The following is a 24402-nucleotide window of genomic DNA, read 5'->3' as shown; positions in this document are numbered from 1 at the left end:
CCTCCAATCTCATGTTTGCTTTCTACGTATTTTTAAGCTTTCTCACATTCTTTCTTATCCTAGTGCTTTCTCAATCTCATCACCTTCTCAAATACTGTAATCTCTTGAGATTAAAAGAGTTTAATAATAATAATCCTTGCATTTGATATAGCGCTTTTCATGTCTTCTAGACGTCTCAAAGCACTTCACAGAGTATACTGTAAAGTGAGTTGACTGTATATTTGTGAGCGAAACGCGGCAGCCAATTGGGCACAGTAGTGTCCCACAAATAGTCGTGGATTGAAGTGACCAATTTTGTTGCTTTTTTTTCTTGAGGGATTATTATTAGGCGTGTGGAGTAAGGAAGCTTGCCAAAGGTTTCGCCCTGTGGGGAAATGAACCCAGGTCTCTCGCTTACATGGCAAGTGCTCTAACCACTGAGCTACAGGACTCAGTTTCAGTTTGGCGACTGAAGCAATGCTTCCTTCATACTTGTTTGCAAAAGTGAAATACAAATTGCCTAACTGGAGACACAGGGGAAAATATTTTGAATGCAGGTGTGCTGATCGCATAAACGTTTCCTTGCCTGGACAGAAATTACTGTAAATAGAAGACAACAAACATGTAGGTAGAAGGCTCAAGTCACTGGTGAAATTATTTGCTTTTTTGACTGCACTATGCTCAAATTATTAATCTTAAAAAATTAAATTGAAAGGCTACGCATATCTCCACAGCACATTTCAAACAGACGTATTTCATCACCAATAGATTTCCAGATGGCAATACCACTGAGCTTTCTTTATATAACATATCCTGCAACTAGCAGGAATGTACCGGTTGATGAATCAGTGATAAATGGGCACCAATTTAAAATAATTAACAAAGGAGCAAAAAGGGAGATCAGAATTTTTCTTACATACACATGCACACACACAGTTGTTAGGATGTGGATTGCCCTACCAGGTGCGATAGTAGATCAGAATCCATATTAGCTTTTAAGAAGGAACTAGAAAGATATTTATAAGGTGTGGGAGCTGATGAGCAGAACAAATGACCAAAATCATTGTCAAGGAGGTGAGGTGGGTTTGGAATTCAGGGAGAAAGGAAGTGAGTCAGAGGCACTCCATGATGGGAGTTCAAGAGAGCACAAACAGAACGGCTGAATGCTTGCCTGCCAATAATTGGGCTGATGGGGTGAGAGACATGAAGGACCCCAGTGTTCATTGAGCGAAGGGAGTAGCTGGGTTGGTAAGGTGGAGGTCGCAGAGGTGGGATGGGCAAAGAAGTGGAGGGATTTAAAGATGTGAATGAGGATCCTGACTTCAATACACTGGGGGATGACCAGTAGAGCCAAGCGAGGACAAGGGTGATGGCTCACGAAGCCCATGGTACAGACATGATGGGGAGAATTGTTACCTTCCCTTAGTAAAATTAATCATAATCCTGACATTTGATATGGTGCCTTTCACCTGAGGAGGACGTCTCAAATTACTCCATAGGATGTACTGCAAAGCAGAGTGAATGGGTACTTTGTGAATAAATGTGACAGCCAATTTGCACCATTGTGACAGCAAGACTCCACAAACAATCATGTGGTTAAAGTCCAATTAATTTGGAAGATCGCCAGGACTCCAGGAGAAACTCCATGCTATTTTTGAATGACGTGGGATATTTAATGTCCTCGAACAAGCAAACAAAGTCTTAGCTTAATACGTCAATTAAGTAATTTCATTGAAACTCATCCAAGTACATAACTCACTTTTATAACAATTCAAGTCCAAATATATCTGGAGCTGACAACACCCTGAAAGTCAATGCATGGTAGGACACAAAGACGCAGATGAAATCCACCCACATCTGCCTTCCCCACCTCCACCACTACCTCTCCCTTCAGGCTGCAGAAACCCTCATCCAAGCTTTCATTCTGCCTAGACTTGACAATGCTATCTCCCTGCTCACCGGACTTTCCTCCACAAGCTGCAGATTATTCAGAACTCTGCACTCATATCCTCTCCTGTACCAGGCTCAGTGACGCGATTACCCCCATCCTTGGCTGGCTTCATTAGCTCCCCATTTACAAAGGATCGAATTCAAGATCCTTGTCCTCACTTTTAAAGCCCTCCACGGACTTGCACCTCCCTACCTCTGTGATCTGCTAACAGATTACCATGCTGCCCTCTCCACCATTGGTGCTAGGGCATTCAACCTTTCTGCTCCCACCCTCTGGAACTCCATCCTGGAAGCTGTCCACCTCACCCCCTTTCTTGCCTCCATCAAGGCCTGTCTCAAGACCTTTGTTTTGACTGTCCCTTTGATCATCCTCCGACCTCCACTACTCTTGCCCTCCATTCCTCTCAACTCCAACCCCCAGCACAGATGCAAACCTTGACTGTCCAGCACCTTGGGACGTCCACCCGACGTGAATGGCACGATATAAATACAATTTGTTATTGTTGTACCTACTCCGCAGCACAAGACTGATCCTTTTCCACTCCCACCCAGCCAGTAGTTTTCTCTCCTGCTCCCTGGAAGAAAGTCTGAAAGACTTGTACCAAACGAAACGTACACACACAATATTTAAGCAGACTTTCTTTAGCACTTACCAGAACCTGCCATTGATGCACCATCTATCATATTCTGATTTTCTTCCGCTAGTACTCGAACATATCTTTTACTTAGTTCTAGAATCTGCTCACGTAATTTAACACTGTTTTCGTGTCTTGGATACTGAATAGTGTATCGAAGAAGCATCAATCCCCAAACAAACCCAAAAATGATCAGCAAAACACTTAGTTTCTGAGATGCTTTTCTTCTACAGGGATTTCCAAACATGTTTGTAACACTGGGGTCAAAACTGTTGTCTCCTTTTGCAGGTAAGTGGAAATGGATTACATCATTGAGACAAGGTCATTTTCAAATCTTCTATGGTAGAATATTACAGTACGTCTACTGCATTAGATCCTCTTCATTTCGCATGCACTCTTTTCCTGTAAAAAGTACAAAGTAATTATTGTACAGTGATTATCCGCTAATGAAAGGTTAGACAATAATAATACTTGCATTTTATACAACACCTTTCACATGACAGCACGTCTCAAAAAGCTTCACGGAATAAACTGTCAAGTGTATTTATAGACTGTATTTTGTAGGCAAATGCAGCAGCCAATTTGCACATAACAATGTCCCACAAACAGACAGAAGTGAATGACCAATTTTATTTGAGGAATTATTGGCCAGGACACTGGGAGAAACTCCCTACTCGTTTTGAATAGTGCCACGTGCTCTTTAACGTCCATCTGAACAGGCAAGGAACACCTCGGTTTAACTCATCTGAAGGTCGGCACATCCAACAATATGGCCCACCCCCAGCACTACACCTCAAGTAACTTGAGTTCCAAGTCCTGATATGAGCCTTTAACCCACAACCTAATGACGCTGAAAAGAGTGTGCTACAAACTGAGCCAGACTGTCACACAGTTACAATGTCATTTATTGGTTGGTATTATCTTTCATAGAAAATTGGAACCAGGAAATAGCTCAGGATATTGAACCATAAAATGAAAAAAACAAAATAACTTATCAGAATAGTTCAAGCACAACGTTTAATGAAAAGTAGAACACAACATTATTTAACAAGGCAATTTCCTAGACACCTAATGTCTTCTCATTAGAGTACAAAACTATGTCCGAAACAAGTCACATGTTCTTTCCTCAATTATATTTCCTGGTAACCCATTCCAGTAGTCAACACGTCCCCTATGTAATATGATCTCATCTTTCTAAAATACTAATCCTATCATTTTACCATTATAGCATTATGCTCTTAAATACCAAACCATAATTCCTGGTGACATGTACCAGTTATCAATCACCCTCAATATAAAGAAATGCATTCTGGCAACAATGCAACTGGAAGTCTTCATTTAGAAACTCTAGAGTAAAGTAATATCATGTTTCTGGAATCAAATGAGCTGGGATACGGGACTTGAGCTTTACTTAGAAATAATATTGAGATAAAGACGAGTGTTATTCCCTACCAAGCTAGAATTACATTTTTGAAATCCAGAACCATATCCAATAGCAGTGGAATCTGCCATGCTGATATATAGTGTCAACAGAACAAAAATTGTTGTGAGCAACCCATAAAGACCAATTGCCTTTATAAAGTAGAATTGCCATAATCTACAACCACAAACTATTCTCTGAATTGATTTCCAAAGAGTGTACACAAAACAAACATAGAAGAATTTACATTATATTGGATGCTTACAACACAAGTAAAACAATTATATTTAGCTTAAAGAATTAAGCAATTTAATGCAGTAATTGTTACACTCCTCAGTTATGTTGAAAGATTACAATTTTTTAATTGGTGAAATCTGACCACCTGAATGAAAAATTCCATGCCATTATTGAACAGTCATCATAGAATCTGTAACATTTAAATTCAGGCTTGGATAAACAATGATAAACATACAAAAACAAAAAAATGAGACAAAGTAATTACCAAAGGTTATGCAGAAGAAGCTTGTCTAACAGTGACAATCACTTCATTTTATATCACCATAAACATAAGTCTATTAAACATCCCTGTCTTATGTAAACTTATCCAACTTTACTCGCCCACAAAATACATAGTCGCTCCACTTTATATAGTATATATGTGATGTGCTTTGGGAGGTCCTCCTGACGTGAAAGTTGCTGTACCAAATGTAAGTATTATTGTTACATCCATTATATACATAATGTTAGCCTTATCTAATGTGCTATTTCATTATCTCAGCTGATCAGAACTCAACATATTACACCCTGTATTCAATCATTACCACCTATACTTATAATCGTAAGGAAGTGGTGGTGCCTTTAGAGGTCCAATTCAATTGAGTCATTCTCCCAGGCTTCAGTCACCAATCTAATCACTTTGCACAATCGACACTTCATACATCAATATGCCATTATAGCTTTGAATTATTTGTGTGCTTTCAACATTCATAAGTTTTTCATCTACATATTATGTGTTCGGTTTGGAAACTGATGAAATGTTATACGTCAGATACAGAGACACACCCACACTCACAGAGAGAGAGACACACATACATTTTCAGACAGACACACATTCTCAGAGAGAGAGAGAGAGAGAGAGACACACACACACACACAGAGGAGAGACACATACACATTCACTGAGACTCACAAACAGACACACATACAGAAGAGAAAGACACGTTCACACACACACATATACAGAGGAGAGAGACACACACGCACAGACCCTCACAAACATAGAGACACACACAGACACTCACAAACACATAGAGAGACAGACACGTACAGACACTCACAAACACAGAGACACACGAACAGCCACTCACAAACACAGAGATACACACACACACACACTCACAAACACATAGAGACACACACAGACACTGACAATCACACAAATACACAAACAATCACAACAGCAGGTAATTTGAGTGAAGAGCATTTGCCGCTTGTGCCACACCACGCATGCGAATCCGAAGCCGCTTCACCCACAGTGATGCCAGGTTACCAGCGAGCATCCCGCAGGCCATCAACTACATTTATAGCGCATTCTATTGGCCTAGATAATGACCAACAAAATCTATTTTTGCGGACTGCATTTCCCACTTTGCACATGCACAGAAACATGGTGACCTGATGGCTTGGAATTCGACAATTTTTTCTGTTAGCACATAAAATGGCACAATTGCTGCAAACTGGCAGTTGAGTACAGTCCGGCAGTTAGACCCTATAAGCATTCCTATTCTATAATGCAGGGTGGGATTTTATAGATCTCAAATACCACACAATAACGTGGTTGCAATGAACATGCCCTTACTTGCACCTAAATGGTACAAACGTCTCAAAACTCTTCAAAAATAAGTACTGTCAAGTACATCATTCCAAGACAAATGTGGCAGACAATTTTCATAGGAACTCCCAGAAACAGCTGTGAAGTGAATGATCACCTTATCTATTGGATTATTGCCGATGGCACCAGGAGAAAATTCATTTCCTTTTTAAATACAACAACAACTTGCACTTATATAGCGCCCTCTACGTAGGGTAGGGTCTCAGAGTGCTTAACAGTGGCAGAAACTGACTCCAAGCCGGGGGGAAGGGGGGGAGGTGGCTGTAAGCACGGTCGAACAGAAAAGTTTTCAGACAGGACTTGAAAGAGGGGAGAGAGGGGCCATGCGAAGGGATTGAGGGAGAGTGTTCCAGAGTTTTGGGGTGTAGTGGCTGAAAGCGTGACCTCCGATGGGGCGGAGGGTGCGAGGGACGAGCAGGAGGCTGGTACCAGTCGAGCAGAAGCGCCAGGTGATGGAGTGAGGAGGTCGGAGAGGTAGGGAGGTGCCAGGGAGTGAATGGATTTGAATACAAGTATCAGGATCTTGAAGTTGAGAAAAACAATTTAAAGATATTCCATAATATACATGTTATGGAATATCCAAGTGAGGATTTTGAGTTAACATCTATCCCAAAGAATGCATCCTCCCACAATGCAATGATCACCAGTCCTAGTCTAGAGCACTAACTTCCTGGATTCAATGCAGTTTCTCACAATTTTCTTCAAATCATTTTATGGTAACAAACAGATTAAAGCAATTTGTAACCATTTTAAAGGCCATAGCAATAACGAGCCCTAATGTCTAAAAAGTAGAATATGCATACCATAAAGACAAAGAATGTTTGCAAAGAGTTAATTACCTTTTCGTAAGAACAGATTCCGATTTAGTTCAATTGACTATTAATTTGATAAACTTCTTCTAGTTGCATTCCAAATTCAGCCTTTCTGCTGACTTCCAGCATTTGTCCTGGCCAAAAATCAATTCTGTGTCCAAACTCCAGCTGTTCCACCCCTGGTATCAAAAAATAAACAAACCACAAATCCAATAAGGCAGTAGACAATTGCAGAAGTTCCCATCAACATAATCATGTTGGCAAGAAAATTATTGTTAACGAGAAAAAAAACAATTTAAAGGTACAGACATAATAGAGATGTTCATTTATTCAATCCCACCAGTGAAGTCCTATTTCATACAGAATGTGCTTTTCACACCATATTACAGTACATGGTATGCATGAATAATTCTATGCTTTTACTATATTTTGTTTTCAATCAGACCACAATTTTGTACATGTCATGTGATGGGCAGTATAATCATATTGTATTAGTACTGTTTAGCTTGTTGACAATCAGAATGGATGAACCTCTGATTTGTGCCCAATTCTTCTTGCTGAGAATAGTTGAGGGCAAAATTCTGAATGTGTAAGTTTTGTAAAATTCATTGTAAAGTACAGTATCCATAAATATTCTCAACATCACTTCTGCTAACCAGAAACATTGAATCTATAAACTTTTCTTCACAACAGTCCAAAACTACCCGAAAAGCAGCTCAAGCAGAGTTTGAAAGATATATGTCAGTTAGAAAATACTTTTTCGTAATTATACAAGCCAGCATCATTAGTTAGTCCAACAGTAAATTTATTGTGGCCATCTAAAATGCTGAATTCTATACTCTTGACGAGAATTCAAAGGGCTTTGTGTGGGAGACAATCGGGCTGCTAATAATAAGAGGAACCGGGGGAGAGCGACCGGAAGCAGATTTGAGGCCGGTGGGCGGGGAGGTAACTAGGACCAGTGTCTCGGACCTCACAATCACTGATAAAACCTTCTCAAATCCCCAATCCATCTTCCTTAACTCCTCAATCCCTCTCTCCACCGCCACTCAATCCACTCCATCTCCACCGCACCTGGAAAAGAATCTCCCCCCACTCCCTCTCCACTGCCATGGAGTCATCTGAAATTCTCCCCCTCTGGCCTACCTTCCACACCGACTTATCTTCCTCAGTCACTCTCCTTCACAACCAACTCCCTCTCTACCATTCTCGATGCTCTTGCCTCCCTCAACTCCCGAACCATCTCCTACTCATGCAACTCACCCTGGTACACCAGCCACCTCCACTCACTCAAGGGACAGGTGCTTGCCACCAAATACCTGGCTCAAATCTGATTTAACGGTTTACTGGCAGATCTGGCTGGACCACATCAAAACTTACCGCTCCACCCTCGCCTCTGCTAAATCGTCCTTCTATTCCAAGATAATCTTGGCAGCCAAGGATAACCCCAGGTTCCTCTTCCCCACTACCAACCAGCTCCTCCATCCACCCTCTCATGCCTCGCCCATCCTCTTCTCCAACTGCGAGGAAATGCTGGGTTCCATGAGACCAAAATCGAGGGGATCCATTCAGACACTTCCACTCTTAAAACTGCCACACCCTTCCCATCTCTCCCTCACAATGCGGCCCCTACCCATCCCTCCCTACCTTAAAAACTGTCTTCCCCCACCTCTCTCACCACTAATACAGACCACATGAAGCCCACCACCTGCCTCCCTCAACCCCATCCCTACTCCTCTACTTACCTCCCAGCTCCACCTTCTCATGCCTTTACTCTCAGACCTCGTCAACCTCTCCCTGTCAAATGGCACTGTTTCCACCCCCTAAAAATAGCTGTCATCACTCCTAACCTAAAAAAACCTTCCCTGGACTCATCTCTGCTCATAAACTACCGCCCCATCTCCAACCTCCTGTTCCTTTCCAACGTCCTTGAAAGAGTTGTTGCTTCCTAGATTCGCTCCTTCCTCCTCTGCCCCCCCTTTACGAAACCCTCCAATCAGGTTTTCTTGCTGCCATCGGCACGGAAACAGGCCTCGTCAAGGTGACAAATGACATTCTATCCATCTCTGACCAGGGCTCCCTCTGTCTCCTCGTCCTCCTCTCTGCTGCCTTTGAGACTATGGACCACTCTATCCTCCTCCACAGCTCAACCTTCAAGGTTCTGTCCTTGAATGATTCAGATCCTATCTCTAACACTGGCTCCACTTTGTCTCCACAAACGGCTTACATAAGAATATAAGAACTAGGAGCAAGAGTAGGCCATTTGGCCCCTTGAGCCTGCCCAGCTATTTAATAAGATCATGGCTGATTCCATTTACCCGCCCTGTCCCCATATCCCTTAATCCCTTTAGTTTTGAAAAATCTATCAATCTCAGTCTTGAATATGTTCAATGACTGAGCATCCACACCCTTCCGGGATAGAGAATTCCATAAATTCCCTACCTTCTGAGTGAAGAAATGTTTTCTCAACTCAGTTCTAAAAGGCTGACCTTTAATCCTATGACATCCAGTTTTAGAATCTCTAATCAAGGGAAACAGTCTCACACTACCTACCCTGTCAAGACCCTTAAGAATTTTATAGGTTTCTATAAAATCAGCTCTAATTCTTCTATATTCTAGAGAATATAGGCCTAGTTTACTCAACTTCTCCTCATAGGTCAACCACCTCATCCCAGAAACCAACCCAGTGAATCTACACTGCACCCCCTCTAAGGCGAGTATATCCTTTCTTCGATAAGGAGACCAAAGCTGCATACAATATTCTAGGTGCAGTCTCACCAGGGCCCTATACAATTGCAGCAAGACTTCCTTACTCTTGTACTCTAACCCCTTTGCAATAAACGCTAACATGCCATTAATTTCTAATTGCTTGCTGTACCTGCATACTAACTTTCTGTGATTGGTGTACAAGGACACCTAAATCCCTCTGAATACTAACACTACCTAGTCTCGCCCCCTGTCGAAAATAATATGCTTTTCTGTTTCTTCTACCTCGGTGAATAACTTCACACTTCCCCAGATTATACTCCATCTGCCACCTTCTTGCTCATTCACTTAACCTGTCTATATCCCTTTGCATCCTCCTTGTGTTCTCCTCACAGCTTACTTTCCCACCTAACTTTCTATCATCTGTGAATTGAGATACATTAAGCTCTATTCCCTCATCTAACAATGATGTAGCTGTAAACAGTTGAGGTCCAAGCAAACCCTGTGTGGGGGCTGAAGGCTTCTCCTTTAGCCCCCACCCCCCAGTCTTCTGTGGTGTTCCTCAGGGTTCTGTCATCGGTCCTCTCCTCTTCAACCTGCACATGTTCCCTCTTGGTGACATCAGGCTCGACTGTGCCAAAGCCCTGCTTGTCAACCTTTGCAACTCTTCCCTCCACAAGTTGCAGATCACCCAGTACTCTGCAGTTCGTGTCCTCTCCCGCACCGGGCTCCGTGACCCCATCACACCCATTCACACCTGGCTCCCCATCCCTCAGAGCATCGAGTTCAAAATTCTCGTCCGCACCTTCAAGGCCCTGCATGGCCTTGTCCCCTCCTACTTGCTAACCCCTTATCCACCTGTTCGCTCCCTCCGCTCAGCAGGCTCTGGCCTGCTCTATGTCCCCTCCCAGCCATTCCACCATCGGTGGTCAAGCCTTCAGCCTCTCTGCCCCCACTCTCTGGAACTCCATCCCACATTCCCTTCACCTCACTCCCTCCCTTGCCTCCTTCAAGACCCTCCTCTTCGACCGTGCCTTCGGCCACTCTCCTACCCTCTATCCTCCTGGACTTGAGCAGAGAATGGATGAAAAGTTTAATGGAAAGGTCATCAGTTCAATCAAGATGCTTTGTAACAAATTATAACCTAAAAATAGTAAGTCTCCAATGGCAATAGCATACAGCATGAAATTCTCCTCATGACTTTATATTTTTTGCCAAATACAATTGAGGAAGAAATGCGCTAAAAATGCTTCACCTTCACACACGTTCACTTTCTCCATTAAAACAGTCTGCAAGTGTGCTACAAGGTAGCAGCACGTTGAGATTCATCACCAAACTGTAAGACTAAAGAGTAATTTTTCGATTACGTTCAGATGTGTTGAAGTACAGTACACTGCTATCAATGTGAATATAATAATCCTTACAATTGATATACAGCCTTATCACAACTTCGAGACGTCTCAAAGCCCTTCACAGAATATGCTGTAAAGTGAATTGACTGTGTATTTTGTGGGTGAAACGCGGCAGACAATTGCGCACAGAAGTGTCTCACAAACAGTCGTGGATTGAGTGATGAACTTAATTTTTTTTGAAGAAATTATTACCTCCAGAAAAATGATCCACCAATCAACTAATAACCGGGTTCCTACTTACTGCTAGTTAAACTCAGGCATGTGGAGTAAGGAAACTTGCCCAACGTTTCACCTTGCCAGGAATTGAACCCAGGTTTCCTCGCTTGCGAGGCGAGTGCTCTAACCACTAAGCTTAGGAGGAACTTCTGTAGGCAGAGGTTGGTGCGAATGTGGAACCCAGTTCCATAAACTGTGATTGAGCAAAATATATCAATCCATCTATGAGAAAATTATGCATTTGTCATTTGCAGGTGTCTGACAAACGTAGAATGGTTTGATCAAATGACCAACAAGTGACTATTCTCCAGGAAGGAGGTGGGGTGGGGGGGGTGAAGTGGAGTTTGCATGGAGCTAAACTAGCTCCAGGGGGACAAGCTTTCAATGGAATTTTGGTATAAGTAATCTTCTGTGGCAGTCCTGGTGGTTTAGCTCCTTAGCCAGGCGGAGTTAACCACAGACCTGGTCTGAGAGGTAGTTCTTGTTTGGTCAGCCAGGTGTCCGACACGAAGAAAGCATTGCTGATGACAGACCAACAAGCCTGGCTGATCAGTAGTTCGTGGAGGGACAGACTGGTCACTAGGGGCAGAGACCCCTTTCTTCTAAGAGAAATTTCCATATGTAGGTTGCATAAATATGTGGTGATGGGTTTCAGCATATGTTAGACACCCAGCTGACCAAAAATATATTTCTCATTTCACAACATTATACAGGAGTATGATTTCAACAGACCAAAATTTAAGTCTAGTATCGTTATCACAATATTAACCACATGTCCGATTTCAGGAAATGAACCATTTTTTATACAATGGGATGACAAAGACACCCCAATCAGCAAACAAAAGCTAAAATTCCATGAATTGACAGTACAACAACAAATTGCATTTATATGCCACCTTTCACATGTGGGAGAATGTCACAAATTCCTGGACAGTAAAGGATTTACACCCGAGCTGGGGATTCGAATCAAGAGACTACAAATTATAATCAAAGATTAAAGGGTCATATGGATTAAGTACCTGAGTACAATTCTGGTCACCAGACTAGTAGAAGGATATTAACAGCGAGGGAAAGAGTACAGCATAGATTTACTGGGGTTATACCAGAGCTGGAAGATTACAGCTATCAGAATAAACAGGTTAGGCCTTTTTTCCCCCACTATATAAGAGACATTTAAGAGGGGACCCAATACATGTGTCCAAATTTTTAAAAGGGTTCGATAAGGTTAGCATAAATAGGTTGTTCCCATTTGTTACCCACGGAGCATAAATATAAGGTAGCAACTTGGGGATCTAACAGAGAATTTAGGAGGAGCTACTTCACACAATGACAAATTATATTTGTATTGCACCTATCATGTCGGGAGGACATCCCAAAGCATAGTCCCAAGGCGCAGAGAATAGTGAGAAAATTAATGCATTCAAGAAGAACGCTAGATATAGACGAGAAGGGAATAGAAGGGTATGAGAGGAGGAAGGAGTGGGCGGAGACCCATTTGGAATATAAAAACCAGCACAGATGAGTTGGACCAAATGGCCTATTTCTATGCTGTACCATAAATGTAAATCTCTTTCTCAAATTCCTTCTAACTCACTCTGCATGATGACAATTAGCCTTAATTAATCTCCTTCAAGACCCGTCTCAAGACCCTTCTCTTCGAATGTGCCTTCGGTCATCCTCCTTCCCCCCCTGCCCTCCAACAGCTCGGGTCCAAAACACAGATTGTCCAGTGCCTTGGGACGTCCTCCCGACGTGAAAAGCTCTACACAAATATAATTTTGTTGTTGTTGTTACACTTGGGACCACTGCTTTGTTCTCACAACTCACTATTTTAACACTTGAATAACAACTTCACAAACCAGGCCAGTTACTTTTGTGGAAACATAGAACAAGGACATTGTTCAAATTCTTAGGTTGTTTCTTTTAACAGGTTTTGAAAGGACACTTTTTTTAAAATCAGATTTTAACAAAACGTTAACATTTCTATTAGTTCATGTTTAGGTTGGTATTGATTAAAGTAGACTTAGAATGAGTGAAATGAAAACATTACAAATATAAAATAAAAAGCCACTATGCCCGAAACGTTCGAACTCTCTTCTTCAATCCCTCTGCCTTGCCCCTTCTTCCTCATTTTCAGATCCCCCCTGAAGACCTTCCTCTTTAACGTCACCTCCCCCCGGCTCAGCGTCAAGCTTCGCCACTGTCAAGCGCTAGGAGTCGCTACCCCACGTGAAGGGAGCTATATAAATGCAAGTTACCGTTGTCATTGCATCCTTCATGTGGGATAATAATCCCTCCAAAACCAAAACAATAATAAATTAGTCATTTTCAATCCACGACTGTTTGTGGGACATTGCTGTGCGCAATTGGCTGCCGCGTTCGCCCACAAATATACAGTCAATTCACTTTACAGTGTGTTCTGTGAAGCGCTTTGGGACGTCCTCCCGACGTGAAAAGCGCTATATCAAATGCAAGGATTATTATTATTATTATTATTATTGTAAAGTCTCGGAATGGTTCACAGGGGAGATGTTAGATGCCAAGTAAGGGAGGAGATGTTCAGAGACCTGGTGTTAGAGGAATTTTTTTTTGGCCAGCCAGCTGTTCAACACACACTCTCTCCACCCACCCCCACCCTTTAGTCTTCAATGACATCAGATTGGAAACTAACCAATCTAGCATGGAAATTGTCTGCAAAGAATTACCTATTGCTTGTCCTGCTGCCTATTTGTGCAAATATAGATCTCTCAAGGTCACTACAATTTTCCTTGTATCATATTACTTACATAAAATTTATCATATTACTACTTCTGAAACAAGTGTATAGAATTGTGAGGTGATATAGTCTGACCCTGATGTAACACAGTAGGAAGTATACAATGTACCCTGCAGAGTATACAGAAATGCAGTATATTTCCTGCTTTCATCTCAAGTTTCTTGGTCAGCTGGATGACTGGCACGTATGCAAACTCACCACCATGCAAACTAGAGTTCCTCATATTTATGCCAGCTCACAAGGAAATGTCTCATGTGTCTGGAATGGAATGGGGTAGTATGATCTCCCATGATTATCTAATTCAGGAGAATATTAGATGAAGGTTGCTTAACCAGTTAAAACCTGAAGTATGCAGGAGCAGCTCATCTTGGTGATAATATCAACAGCCCTGATGGTCTTGATAGTGGTGGCCAAACTAGAACACACACGGTTATCGAGCAAGGTCTCATTTTACAGAACCAGGATTACGTCCTCAGCAGGTCAGGAAGCCCCCCAACTATCCAGATACTATTCAGAGTACAAGTAACTAAACCATTTACTGTGAACGTGGCGTAATGTTCCTTCCAACAGGAACAATCAATCAAATTATACAGTAATAATAATCACTGCATTTAATAAGTGGCTTATAACAACGTCAAGACATCGCTAAACACTTCACAGGATTTTACTACAACAACAATTTACATTCACATAGCGGCTTTCACGTCAGGAGAACGTCCCAACAATGGATAGTCAGGGTTGGGATAAGGAGGGGTGAAGGGCAAAAAAGGGTGGAAGAGTGACCGAAGAAGCTCGCTGAGTGGAGGGAACAGATAGGTACTATGAAGCATAGTGACTGTATATTTGAAGGCTAACACAGCAGCCAAATTGAGTGCAGCAACGACAACAACAACAACTTGCATTTAAATAGCACCCTTCTTGCGGCTAGCATCTTGGAGAGCTTACATTGTAAGCAATGGCACACAAATAGCCATTGGGTGAGTGACCAATTTTATTTGTGGGATTGTTGTCCAGGACACCAGGAGAAACTCCCTTCTCTTTTCGAATAGTGTGTGGGATCTTTAACATCCACCTGAACAGGCACTCAGGTCACGATTCAATGTCTCATCCAAAGAATAGCACCTCTAACAACGCAACACATCCACAGGCAGTTTCAGCTTAGACTGAGAACTCTGAGTACCGACAATGGACTCGATCCAACAACTTTGACTTCAAGGTGACAGCGCTATTTACTGAGCCAACCTCATATCAGGCAGTACATAACTTTAGGCTGGCAATCTCATGGATATGAAAGCTAAGCTCAATGACCAACTGTGATCGGGAAGGGCACAAATGAAGGATGAATCTGAGAGTAAATAGGCATCAGATTAAAAGCAAAACACTAAAGGTGATTCCACTATTATAGTATAGTAACTGGGGAAGAATATTAAATGCTAAGAAATTCAAAAAGAATTGAAACAGAAGAAGAATAGGAGATTTAACATTAAATGACTGCCTCTGAGTTTTTTTAACAATAGAAGTCACTATTAATATGCCGTCCAATATCACTACTCACTAATTGACCTTTCGAACTTCAGTAAGGCAGAGAGGATCTGGCAGGTTTAAAGGCTGAAAACATTAAATCCTGTGATTAATGGATTGCACCCAAAGATACCAAGAGGCAGAAGGGAGGATATATCATCCGCAGACATGGGGTCAACTTCCACATGTATGTTGATGACACCCAACTCTATCTTTCTGTCTCCACCCTCAACTCCAGGACCACTGCTGTCCTGACAGACTGTCTGTCGGACATCGTCCTGGATGAGGGCAAATTTCCTGCAGTTGAATGTGGACAAGACTGAGGCCCTCCGGATTGGCTCCCACCAGCGCCTCAGCACCTCAGGCTCTGGCAGCATCAACCTCCATGGTTGCACACTCCAACTCACCAAACCAGTCAGGAACCTCGGTGTCTTGTTCGACCCTCAACTGTCTTTTCTCCCCCACATTCAAGCCATGACCCGCTCTGCCTTCCCTCACCTCCATAACATTGCCCGACTCCGCCACTACCTCACCCCTCAGACCACTGAAACTCTTGTTCACGCCTTCATCACCTCCAGGCTCGACTATGCAAACTACTAGGCTTGTCGGCCTTCCCAACTCCTCCCTCCACAGGCTGCAGATAATCCAGAAATCTGCAGCCCGTGTCCTCTCCCGCACCAAACTCCGTGACTCCATCTCCCCCATTCTCGCCCGACTCCATTGGCTCCCGATCCTTCAAGGGATCCAATTCAAGATCCTGGTCCTCAATTACAAAGCCCTCCATTGCCTCGCCCCACCCTATCTCTGTGACCTCCTAACCCCCTACCAACCCGCCCGTTCCCTCCGCTCAGCCGGCTCCGACCTGCTCCACGTCCCCCAACCCACCCGCCCCACCATTGGTGGGAGAGCCTTCAGCCACTCTGCCCCCAAACTCTGGAACTCCATCCCCCAGTCACTCCGCCTCGCCCCCTCCTTAGCCTCCTTCAAGTTCCGCCTCAAAATCCTCCTCTTCGACCATGTCATTGGTCACCCTCCTCCCCCTCCCCTCCCTTCTGCCCCCTGATCCCAGCTCGGGTCGGAAATGCTGTACACTGTCCAGCGCCTTAGGACATCCTCCCGACATGAAAGGCACTACACAAATGTAATATTGTTGTTGTTGTTATTTGTGAACCACTTAAAGCAGTGATGGGCAACTTGTGGGCCACGGAGCTGTCAGTGGGCCCCTGAACATTTGCATAAGTCTAGGGAAGGCAGTTTTCGATCACTGTTGTGTTTTCAGTTGTTTCTTGATTGTAAATTTCTCGTTTTATGGCATAAATCAGCAATGGAAGAGTAACCACGTGAAACTTAGTACTGTAGATAAACATCAACATTGCTTTAGAGGAGTCATCTTGCCCGATTAAGCTCAGACTTTAAAAATCAGTGATAACGTTGCTGAAAAGTGCATCTAGACTTTGAAAAAGGCTTTTCATAAAAGTACACCCACAAATATCAGAGTTAACATCGGCGCACAAAACAACAAGGGTGGAATATTACGATGTGTGTGTGTGTGTGGGGGGGGGCGGGGACAGGAAGCACAGTACAAGTACAGAAAGCACAGGCAGATCAGAGGGTAAGATATACACAATCTATTCTGTGAAGCACTTTGAGACATCTCAACAACGTGATGAGGCGCTATATCAAATGCAAGGATGATTATTATTATTATTAAGGTAGGAATAAGTGGTGTTTCTCAGGTATCTGTGCTGGGATCTACCCTGCTTCTGGTTTATTTAAGAAATCTGGATTTCCAAAATCAGACCACAATATCCCCGCCACCCCCACAGTGATCTGGCGATCACTCTCTCTGCTCTCACCCCCACAGTGATCTGGCGATCACTCTCTCTGCTCTCACCCCCACAGTGATCTGGCGATCACTCTCTCTCTGCTCTCACCCCCACAGTGATCTGGCGATCACTCTCTCTGCTCTCACCCCCACAGTGATCTGGCGATCACTCTCTCTGCTCTCACCCCCACAGTGATCTGGCGATCACTCTCTCTGCTCTCACCCCCACAGTGATCTGGCGATCACTCTCTCTCTGCTCTCACCCCCACACAGTGATCTGGCGATCACTCTCTCTCTGCTCTCACCCCCACACAGTGATCTGGCGATCACTCTCTCTCTGCTCTCACCCCCACAGTGATCTGGTGATCACTCTCTCTCTGCTCTCACCCCCACACAGTGATCTGGCGATCACTCTCTCTCTGCTCTCACCCCCACACAGTGATCTGGCGATCACTCTCTCTGCTCTCACCCCCACACAGTGATCTGGCGATCACTCTCTCTGCTCTCACCCCCACAGTGATCTGGCGATCACTCTCTCTGCTCTCACCCCCACAGTGATCTGGTGATCACTCTCTCTGCTCTCACCTCCACACAGTGATCTGGAGATCACTCTCTCTGCTCTCACCCCCACACAGTGATCTGGCGATCACTCTCTCTGCTCCCACCTCCACACAGTGATCTGGCGATCACTCTCTCTGCTCTCACTTCCACACAGTGATCTGGCGATCACTCTCTCTCTGCTCTCACCCCACACAGTGATCTGGCGATCACTCTCTCTGCTCTCACCTCCACACAGTGATCTGGCGATCACTCTCTCTGCTCTCACTTCCACACAGTGATCTGGAGATCACTCTCTCTGCTCTCACTTCCACACAGTGATCTGGTGATCACTCTCTCTGCTCTCACTTCCACACAGTGATCTGGAGATCACTCTCTCTGCTCTCACCTCCACACAGTGATCTGGCGATCACTCTCTCTGCTCTCACCTCCACACAGTGATCTGGAGATCACTCTCTCTGCTCTCACCTCCACACAGTGATCTGGCGATCACTCTCTCTGCTCTCACCTCCACACAGTGATCTGGCGATCACTCTCTCTGCTCTCACTTCCACACAGTGATCTGGAGATCACTCTCTCTGCTCTCACCCCCACACAGTGATCTGGCGATCACTCTCTCTGCTCTCACCTCCACACAGTGATCTGGCGATCACTCTCTCTGCTCTCACCCCCACACAGTGATCTGGTGATCACTCTCTCTGCTCTCACCTCCACACAGTGACCTGGTGATCACTCTCTCTGCTCTCACCCCCACAGTGAGTGATCTGGCGATCACTCTCTCTGCTCTCACCCCCACACAGTGATCTGGCGATCACTCTCTCTGCTCTCACCTCCACAGTGATCTGGTGATCACTCTCTGTGCTCTCACCCCCACAGTTGACCTGGTGATCAGTAACTTGCCTGTGTACAGCGCTCTTCAATGCCGGGTCGCCAGCTTCTCGGAGCGCTGAATGGCTCTTTGCCCCTCCCCACCCAAACACAGTGAGTTAGTGTTGCTCTCTCTCTCCCCTCACGAGCAGGAAGCCCGGTGTCGGCATTGAGCGGAGCCGCCGGGCGGGCGGGCGGGCGGACAGGTGTGAGCCCCGTTCTCGCCGGAATCCCCGTCCGGGGGGACCCGGTCCCTCTCCCCCTCCCAACAGCCCCGCGCACACCACCACCACCACCAACTGACCCGGCGCGCGGGCACCTGACGCACAGCACAATCGCGCACTCTCGCGCTCACCGCCACCACCAACCGCCACTCACCCGCCGCCGCTCGCGCTCACCAGCGCAGCCCCAGCACCGGCCACTTCCGATTCCCAGGGCTTCTCCGCTCCCGGCAGCCCCCGCCGCGCCCCGACCGCGCATGCGCTTCTCAAACGCTCATGGGAATTGTAGTCCTCCGCCTCCTCCTCCCACTGCCCCGTGTCGTGTTTTTTTGGTCACCCCTGGTGTCTGACACGTGACGAAACCCATCACCATGCTTAAGAGCATCCAAACCAGACTGAGGCTGGTGCCGAGCGACCGACCGACCGAGTGACCGACCAAGATTAGATCCAATAGCCAGTTGCTGGCGTGCGCTGAGCCGGGGCGGGGTTTTCCAGTTTGCTCCCGCTCGCTGTGCATCGGGGACAAACGCCAACGATGGTCTGCTCTGAACGCGACTGCGGAGGTCTAACACGAGAAATAGTTGGATCACCAGAGGAATCCTGGACGACGAGAGCAGCAACAAATTGCATTTGTGTTGCGCCTTTCGCCACAGAAGGATATCCCAAGGCACCGGAAACCTCCTTTGGAAGATTACAGTGAAGCTGTTTTGGGAATTCTCATCATGTCAGCCCACTTGTAAATCAAAAACCCCAGTTTACCTATTCAGGATTCTTGTCAAGAGTACAGAATTCAGCAGTTTTTTAGGATAGATGGTCACAATTAATTTACTGTTGGACTAACTAATGATGCTCGTTTGTATAATTAGTACAAAAAGTATTTTCTAACTGAAATACATCTGTCAAACTCTTCTTGAGCTGCTTCACGTGGAGTTTTGTCTGTCACGAAGAAAAGGTTATAGATTCAATGTTTTTTGGTTAGTAGAAGTGATGTTGAGAATTAAACCGTTCCGATAGAAATGCTGTTAACTTCCTTTAACTTTGCCCCCAATTAATCAATAGTTTACTGATAACTATCCCTTTAGTTCTTTGGATCATATTTTTATAGATACTGTACTTTACAATGAACTTTACATATTTTGAATTTTGCCCTCAACAATTCTCACCCAGAGGAATTGGGCACAAATCAGAGGTTCATCCATTCTGATTGTCAACAAGCTAAACAGTACTAATACAATATGATTATACTGCCCATCACATGACATGTTCAAAATTGTGGTCTGATTGAAAACAAAATATAGTAAATGCATAGAATTATTCATGCATACCATGTACTGTAATATGGTGAGAAAAGCACATTCTGTATGAAATAGGACTTCACTGGTGGGATTGAATGAACAAACATCTCTGTTATGTCTGTAAGTTTAAATTATTTTTCTCTCACTAACAATAATTTGTTGTCTTCTTGCCTACATGATGATGTTGATGGGAACTTCTGCAATTGTCTACTGCCTTATTGGATTTGTGGTTTGTTTATTTTTTGATACCAGGGGTGGAACAGCCGGAGTTTGGTCACAGAATTGATTTTTGGCCAGGACAAATGCTGGAAGTCAGCAGAAAGGCTGAATTTGGAATGCAACTAGAAGAAGTTTATCAAATTAATAGTCAATTGAACTAAATCCACCACCCCTGATCCAGACCCCTTGCTCGATTCCAAATCCCTGACTGCAGCGTCTTGGGATGTCTTCCTGACGTGAAAGGGTAATTTGTTGTTGTTGATGCTCTTGACCAGTATCGGTGATCATTGCATTGTTAGAGGATCCATTCTTTAGATGAGATATTAATTCGAAATCCCAACCGTATTCACTTGGATATTCCATAACGTATTTAAAAAAAGAAGGAATTTTATCCCGGTGCCATCGGCAACAATCCGATAGATAAATTGATCATTCACTTCATAGCTGTTTCTGGGATTTGCTGTGACAAATTGTCTGCCACATTTGCCTTGGTATCTACAAACAATTATTGTACTTGACAGTAGTTATTTTTGAAGAGTTTTGAGACATTTGTGAAGTTTAGCTGCAATGAAGTGCATGTACATTACAACCATGTAATTGTGTGGTAATTGAGTGACCATTTTATTTTATCTGTCTGTCTGTCACTCTGGAACTCCATCCCACGATCCCTTTGCCTCGCTTCCTCTCTTGCCTCCTTCAAGGCCGGTCTCAAGACCCTTTTCTTCGATCGTGCCTTTCATCGCCTTCCCACCTCTCTGCCTTCCCTCACCCCTACACTACCCCTCCCCCATACTCAGACCCTCGACACCTGATTGTTCAGCGCTTTGGGACGTCCTCCCAACATGAAAGGCGCTCTATAAATGTAATTTTGTTGTTGTTGTCTATCTTCTTTTAAGGGATTATTAATCCCAGAAAAGTGATCTGCCTATTGCCTAACAACCGGATTCCTATTTACTGCTAGGAAACAGACATGTGAACTAAAGTTTCTCCTGCCCGGGACTCAAACCCAGGTCCTCTCGTTTGCGAGGCGAGTACTCTAACCAATACCCGACAGGACTCCACAAAGATTAACAAAAAAGGTTGCAATGGCTATGGGTCTGGGAAAATTTAAGTTTATTGTAATAATAAAGAGTCTTCTGTTTCAGGGCCTAGCTTTGGAAGGAAAACTTAAATTTAATGTTGACTTTTGAGAAAAACAAATGAAGAAATTCTAATGAATGCTTTATAATAATAATGCTTACATTTGACAGAGTATCTTTCACATTGGGGGGATGTCTCAAAGTGCATCACATGATATAATATAAAGTGGAGTGATTGTATATTTTATGTGAACTTTACATTTATATTGCATTAAAGCAAGAAAGCAGGAGGCAACCTCAAGGGGAATTTTAATCTGGTTCTTAGGGGAGAAAGCCTTGGAAACAAATTATTTAAACAAATAATAAGGGTTTAGATGGCTCATAGAAGAGATTACACCTGCTAAGTTCAACACCGTCACTACACTTTTTAGCACATCCTGTGAAATATTTTGAGACATCCTCCTTTGAGACATGAAGGGTCCTATACCAAATGTAAGATTATTATCATAACCTCAGGCTCAATGACCCTATCACACCCAACCTTGCCCAGCTCCACTGGCTCCCCATCCCCCAGAGGGTAGAGTTCAAAACCTCATCATCACCTTTGAGACCCTCCACGGCCTTGCTCCTTCCTACCTGTGGAATCTACTAACCCATTATCAACCTGTCCACTACCTCCCCTCAGCAGGCTCCGGCCAGCTCCACATCCCCTGTCCAACCCACCCATCATCAGTGGAATAAGAAAACTTGCCCAATCTTTCGTCCTGCTATTTCCAACTCCATCTATCTATCTATATAAAAAATATCAACTGAGATCTCTGCCAGTGAGCTGCCATTTCTCCTTTCTGTGAGGCACACTTTTATGCCATAAATCTCCTTGGTATACCCTGGTAATAATAATAATAATCTTACATTTGATATAGGACTTTTCATGTCTTCTAGATGTCTCAAAGTGCTTCACAGAACATACTGTAAAGTGAATTGACTATATTTGTGGTACATCAGTCATCTCCGATCCCTCAATGCACAAATGTGTGCCAGGGAATGCACCTGACCAAATCAAACCTAACGGTCCATCGTCAGATCTGACTTGACCACACTTAGACTTCCGCTCCGCCCTCACCTCCGCCAAATAATCCTTTTACTCCAAGATAATCTTGGAGACCAAGGACAATCCCAGGCTCCTCTTCTCCACCATTGACTGCCTCCTCTGTCCACCTTCCTGTGCCTCACCCATCCTCTACTCCAATTCCAACTGCAAGGAGATGTTGGACTTCCTCAAATCCAAGATCAAGGGTATTTGTTTATCTACCACTCCCTTTTCCACCGCTACCTCCTTGCCACCTCCCTCTCAAACCCCAGGCCCCACCCATCCCTACCCTGGGGGGGGGGGGGGGTGGAGAGACTGTGTTGGGGGGGGTGTTGAGAGGCTGTGTTGGGGGAGGGTGTTTGTTGAGAGGCTGTGTTGGGGGAGGGTGTTTGTTGAGAGGCGGTGTTGAGGGGGGGGGGTGTTGAGAGGCGGTGTTGGGGGGGGTGTTTGTTGAGAGGCTGTGTTGGGGGGGGGTGTTGAGAGGCTCTGTTGGGGGTGTGTGTGTGGAGAGGCTGTGTTGGGGGGGGTGGAGAGGCTGTGTTGGGTGGGTGTGTGGAGAGGCTGTGTTGGGGGGGTGTGGAGAGGCTGTGTTGGGGGGGGGGTGTGGAGAGGCTGTGTTGGGGTGGGTGGGTGGAGGGGCTGTGTTGGGTGGGGGTGTGGAGGGGCTGTGTGCGGGATGGGGTGGAGGGGCTGTGTTGGGGGTGTGTGTGGAGGGGCTGTGTTGGGGATGGGGTGGAGGGGCTGTGTTGGGGATGGGGTGGAGGGGCTGTGTTGGGGATGGGGTGGAGGGGCTGTGTTGGGGATGGGGTGGAGGGGCTGTGTTGGGGATGGGGTGGAGGGGCTGTGTTGGGGATGGGGTGGAGGGGCTGTGTTGGGGATGGGGTGGAGGGGCTGTGTTGGGGGGGGTGTGGAGGGGCTGTGTGGGGGGGGTGTGGAGAGGCTGTGTTGGGGGGGGGTGTGGAGGGGCTGTGTTGGGGATGGGGTGGAGGGGCTGTGTTGGGGATGGGGTGGAGGGGCTGTGTTGGGGATGGGGTGGAGGGGCTGTGTTGGGGATGGGGTGGAGGGGCTGTGTTGGGGATGGGGTGGAGGGGCTGTGTTGGGGATGGGGTGGAGGGGCTGTGTTGGGGATGGGGTGGAGGGGCTGTGTTGGGGATGGGGTGGAGGGGCTGTGTTGGGGATGGGGTGGAGGGGCTGTGTTGGGGATGGGGTGGAGGGGCTGTGTTGGGGGGTGGGTGGAGGGGCTGTGTTGGGGGGGGTTGTGGAAGGGCTGTGTTGGGTGGGGGTGTGGAGGGGCTGTGTTGGGTGGGGGTGTGGAGGGGCTGTGTTGGGGGTGTGTGGAGGGGCTGTGTTGGGTGGGGATGTGAAGGGGCTGTGTTGGGGATGGGGTGGAGGGGCTGTGTTGGGGATGGGGTGGAGGGGCTGTGTTGGGGATGGGGTGGAGGGGCTGTGTTGGGGATGGGGTGGAGGGGCTGTGTTGGGGATGGGGTGGAGGGGCTGTGTTGGGGATGGGGTGGAGGGGCTGTGTTGGGGATGGGGTGGAGGGGCTGTGTTGGGGATGGGGTGGAGGGGCTGTGTTGGGGATGGGGTGGAGGGGCTGTGTTGGGGATGGGGTGGAGGGGCTGTGTTGGGGATGGGGTGGAGGGGCTGTGTTGGGGATGGGGTGGAGGGGCTGTGTTGGGGATGGGGTGGAGGGGCTGTGTTGGGGATGGGGTGGAGGGGCTGTGTTGGGGATGGGGTGGAGGGGCTGTGTTGGGGATGGGGTGGGTGGGTGTTTGTTGATTGCAGGGTTGCGCATGCGTTTGCCCCCCCCCCCCGGTCTGCGCGCAAAGGCTGCTGGGGGGACGCGTTGCTAAGCAACGGGAGTGGTGGCGGCGGTGGGGAGAGGACACAGGAGAGCGGGCGGCCGGGAGGCCGGGGCTGGGCTGGTGGG

At 45.7% G+C, this 24402-nt stretch overlaps 1 protein-coding gene across 1 annotated transcript in view; it reads right to left on the bottom strand.

Annotated features, from left to right (window-relative positions):
- LOC103184928 (alpha-1,6-mannosylglycoprotein 6-beta-N-acetylglucosaminyltransferase A) overlaps positions 1–19027 on the bottom strand; it is a 60500-nt gene extending 41473 nt beyond the window's left edge. The window contains exons 1-3 of the mRNA XM_042346795.1: positions 18947–19027; positions 6715–6866; positions 2583–2966 (exon numbers count right to left, since the gene is read on the bottom strand). Of these exons, the coding sequence (XP_042202729.1) occupies positions 2583–2811 (229 nt within the window). The 5' untranslated portion in view covers positions 2812–2966; positions 6715–6866; positions 18947–19027. The remainder of the gene's footprint in view (positions 1–2582; positions 2967–6714; positions 6867–18946) is intronic.
- Positions 19028–24402: the final 5375 nt, after the last annotated feature.

This window comes from Callorhinchus milii, unplaced genomic scaffold (genome assembly GCF_018977255.1).
Source record: "Callorhinchus milii isolate IMCB2004 unplaced genomic scaffold, IMCB_Cmil_1.0 Scaffold2, whole genome shotgun sequence".
NCBI classification, from domain to species: domain Eukaryota; kingdom Metazoa; phylum Chordata; class Chondrichthyes; order Chimaeriformes; family Callorhinchidae; genus Callorhinchus; species Callorhinchus milii.
Note: the sequence above shows the minus strand (reverse complement) of the source record. Positions and strands in the feature narration are given on the sequence as shown.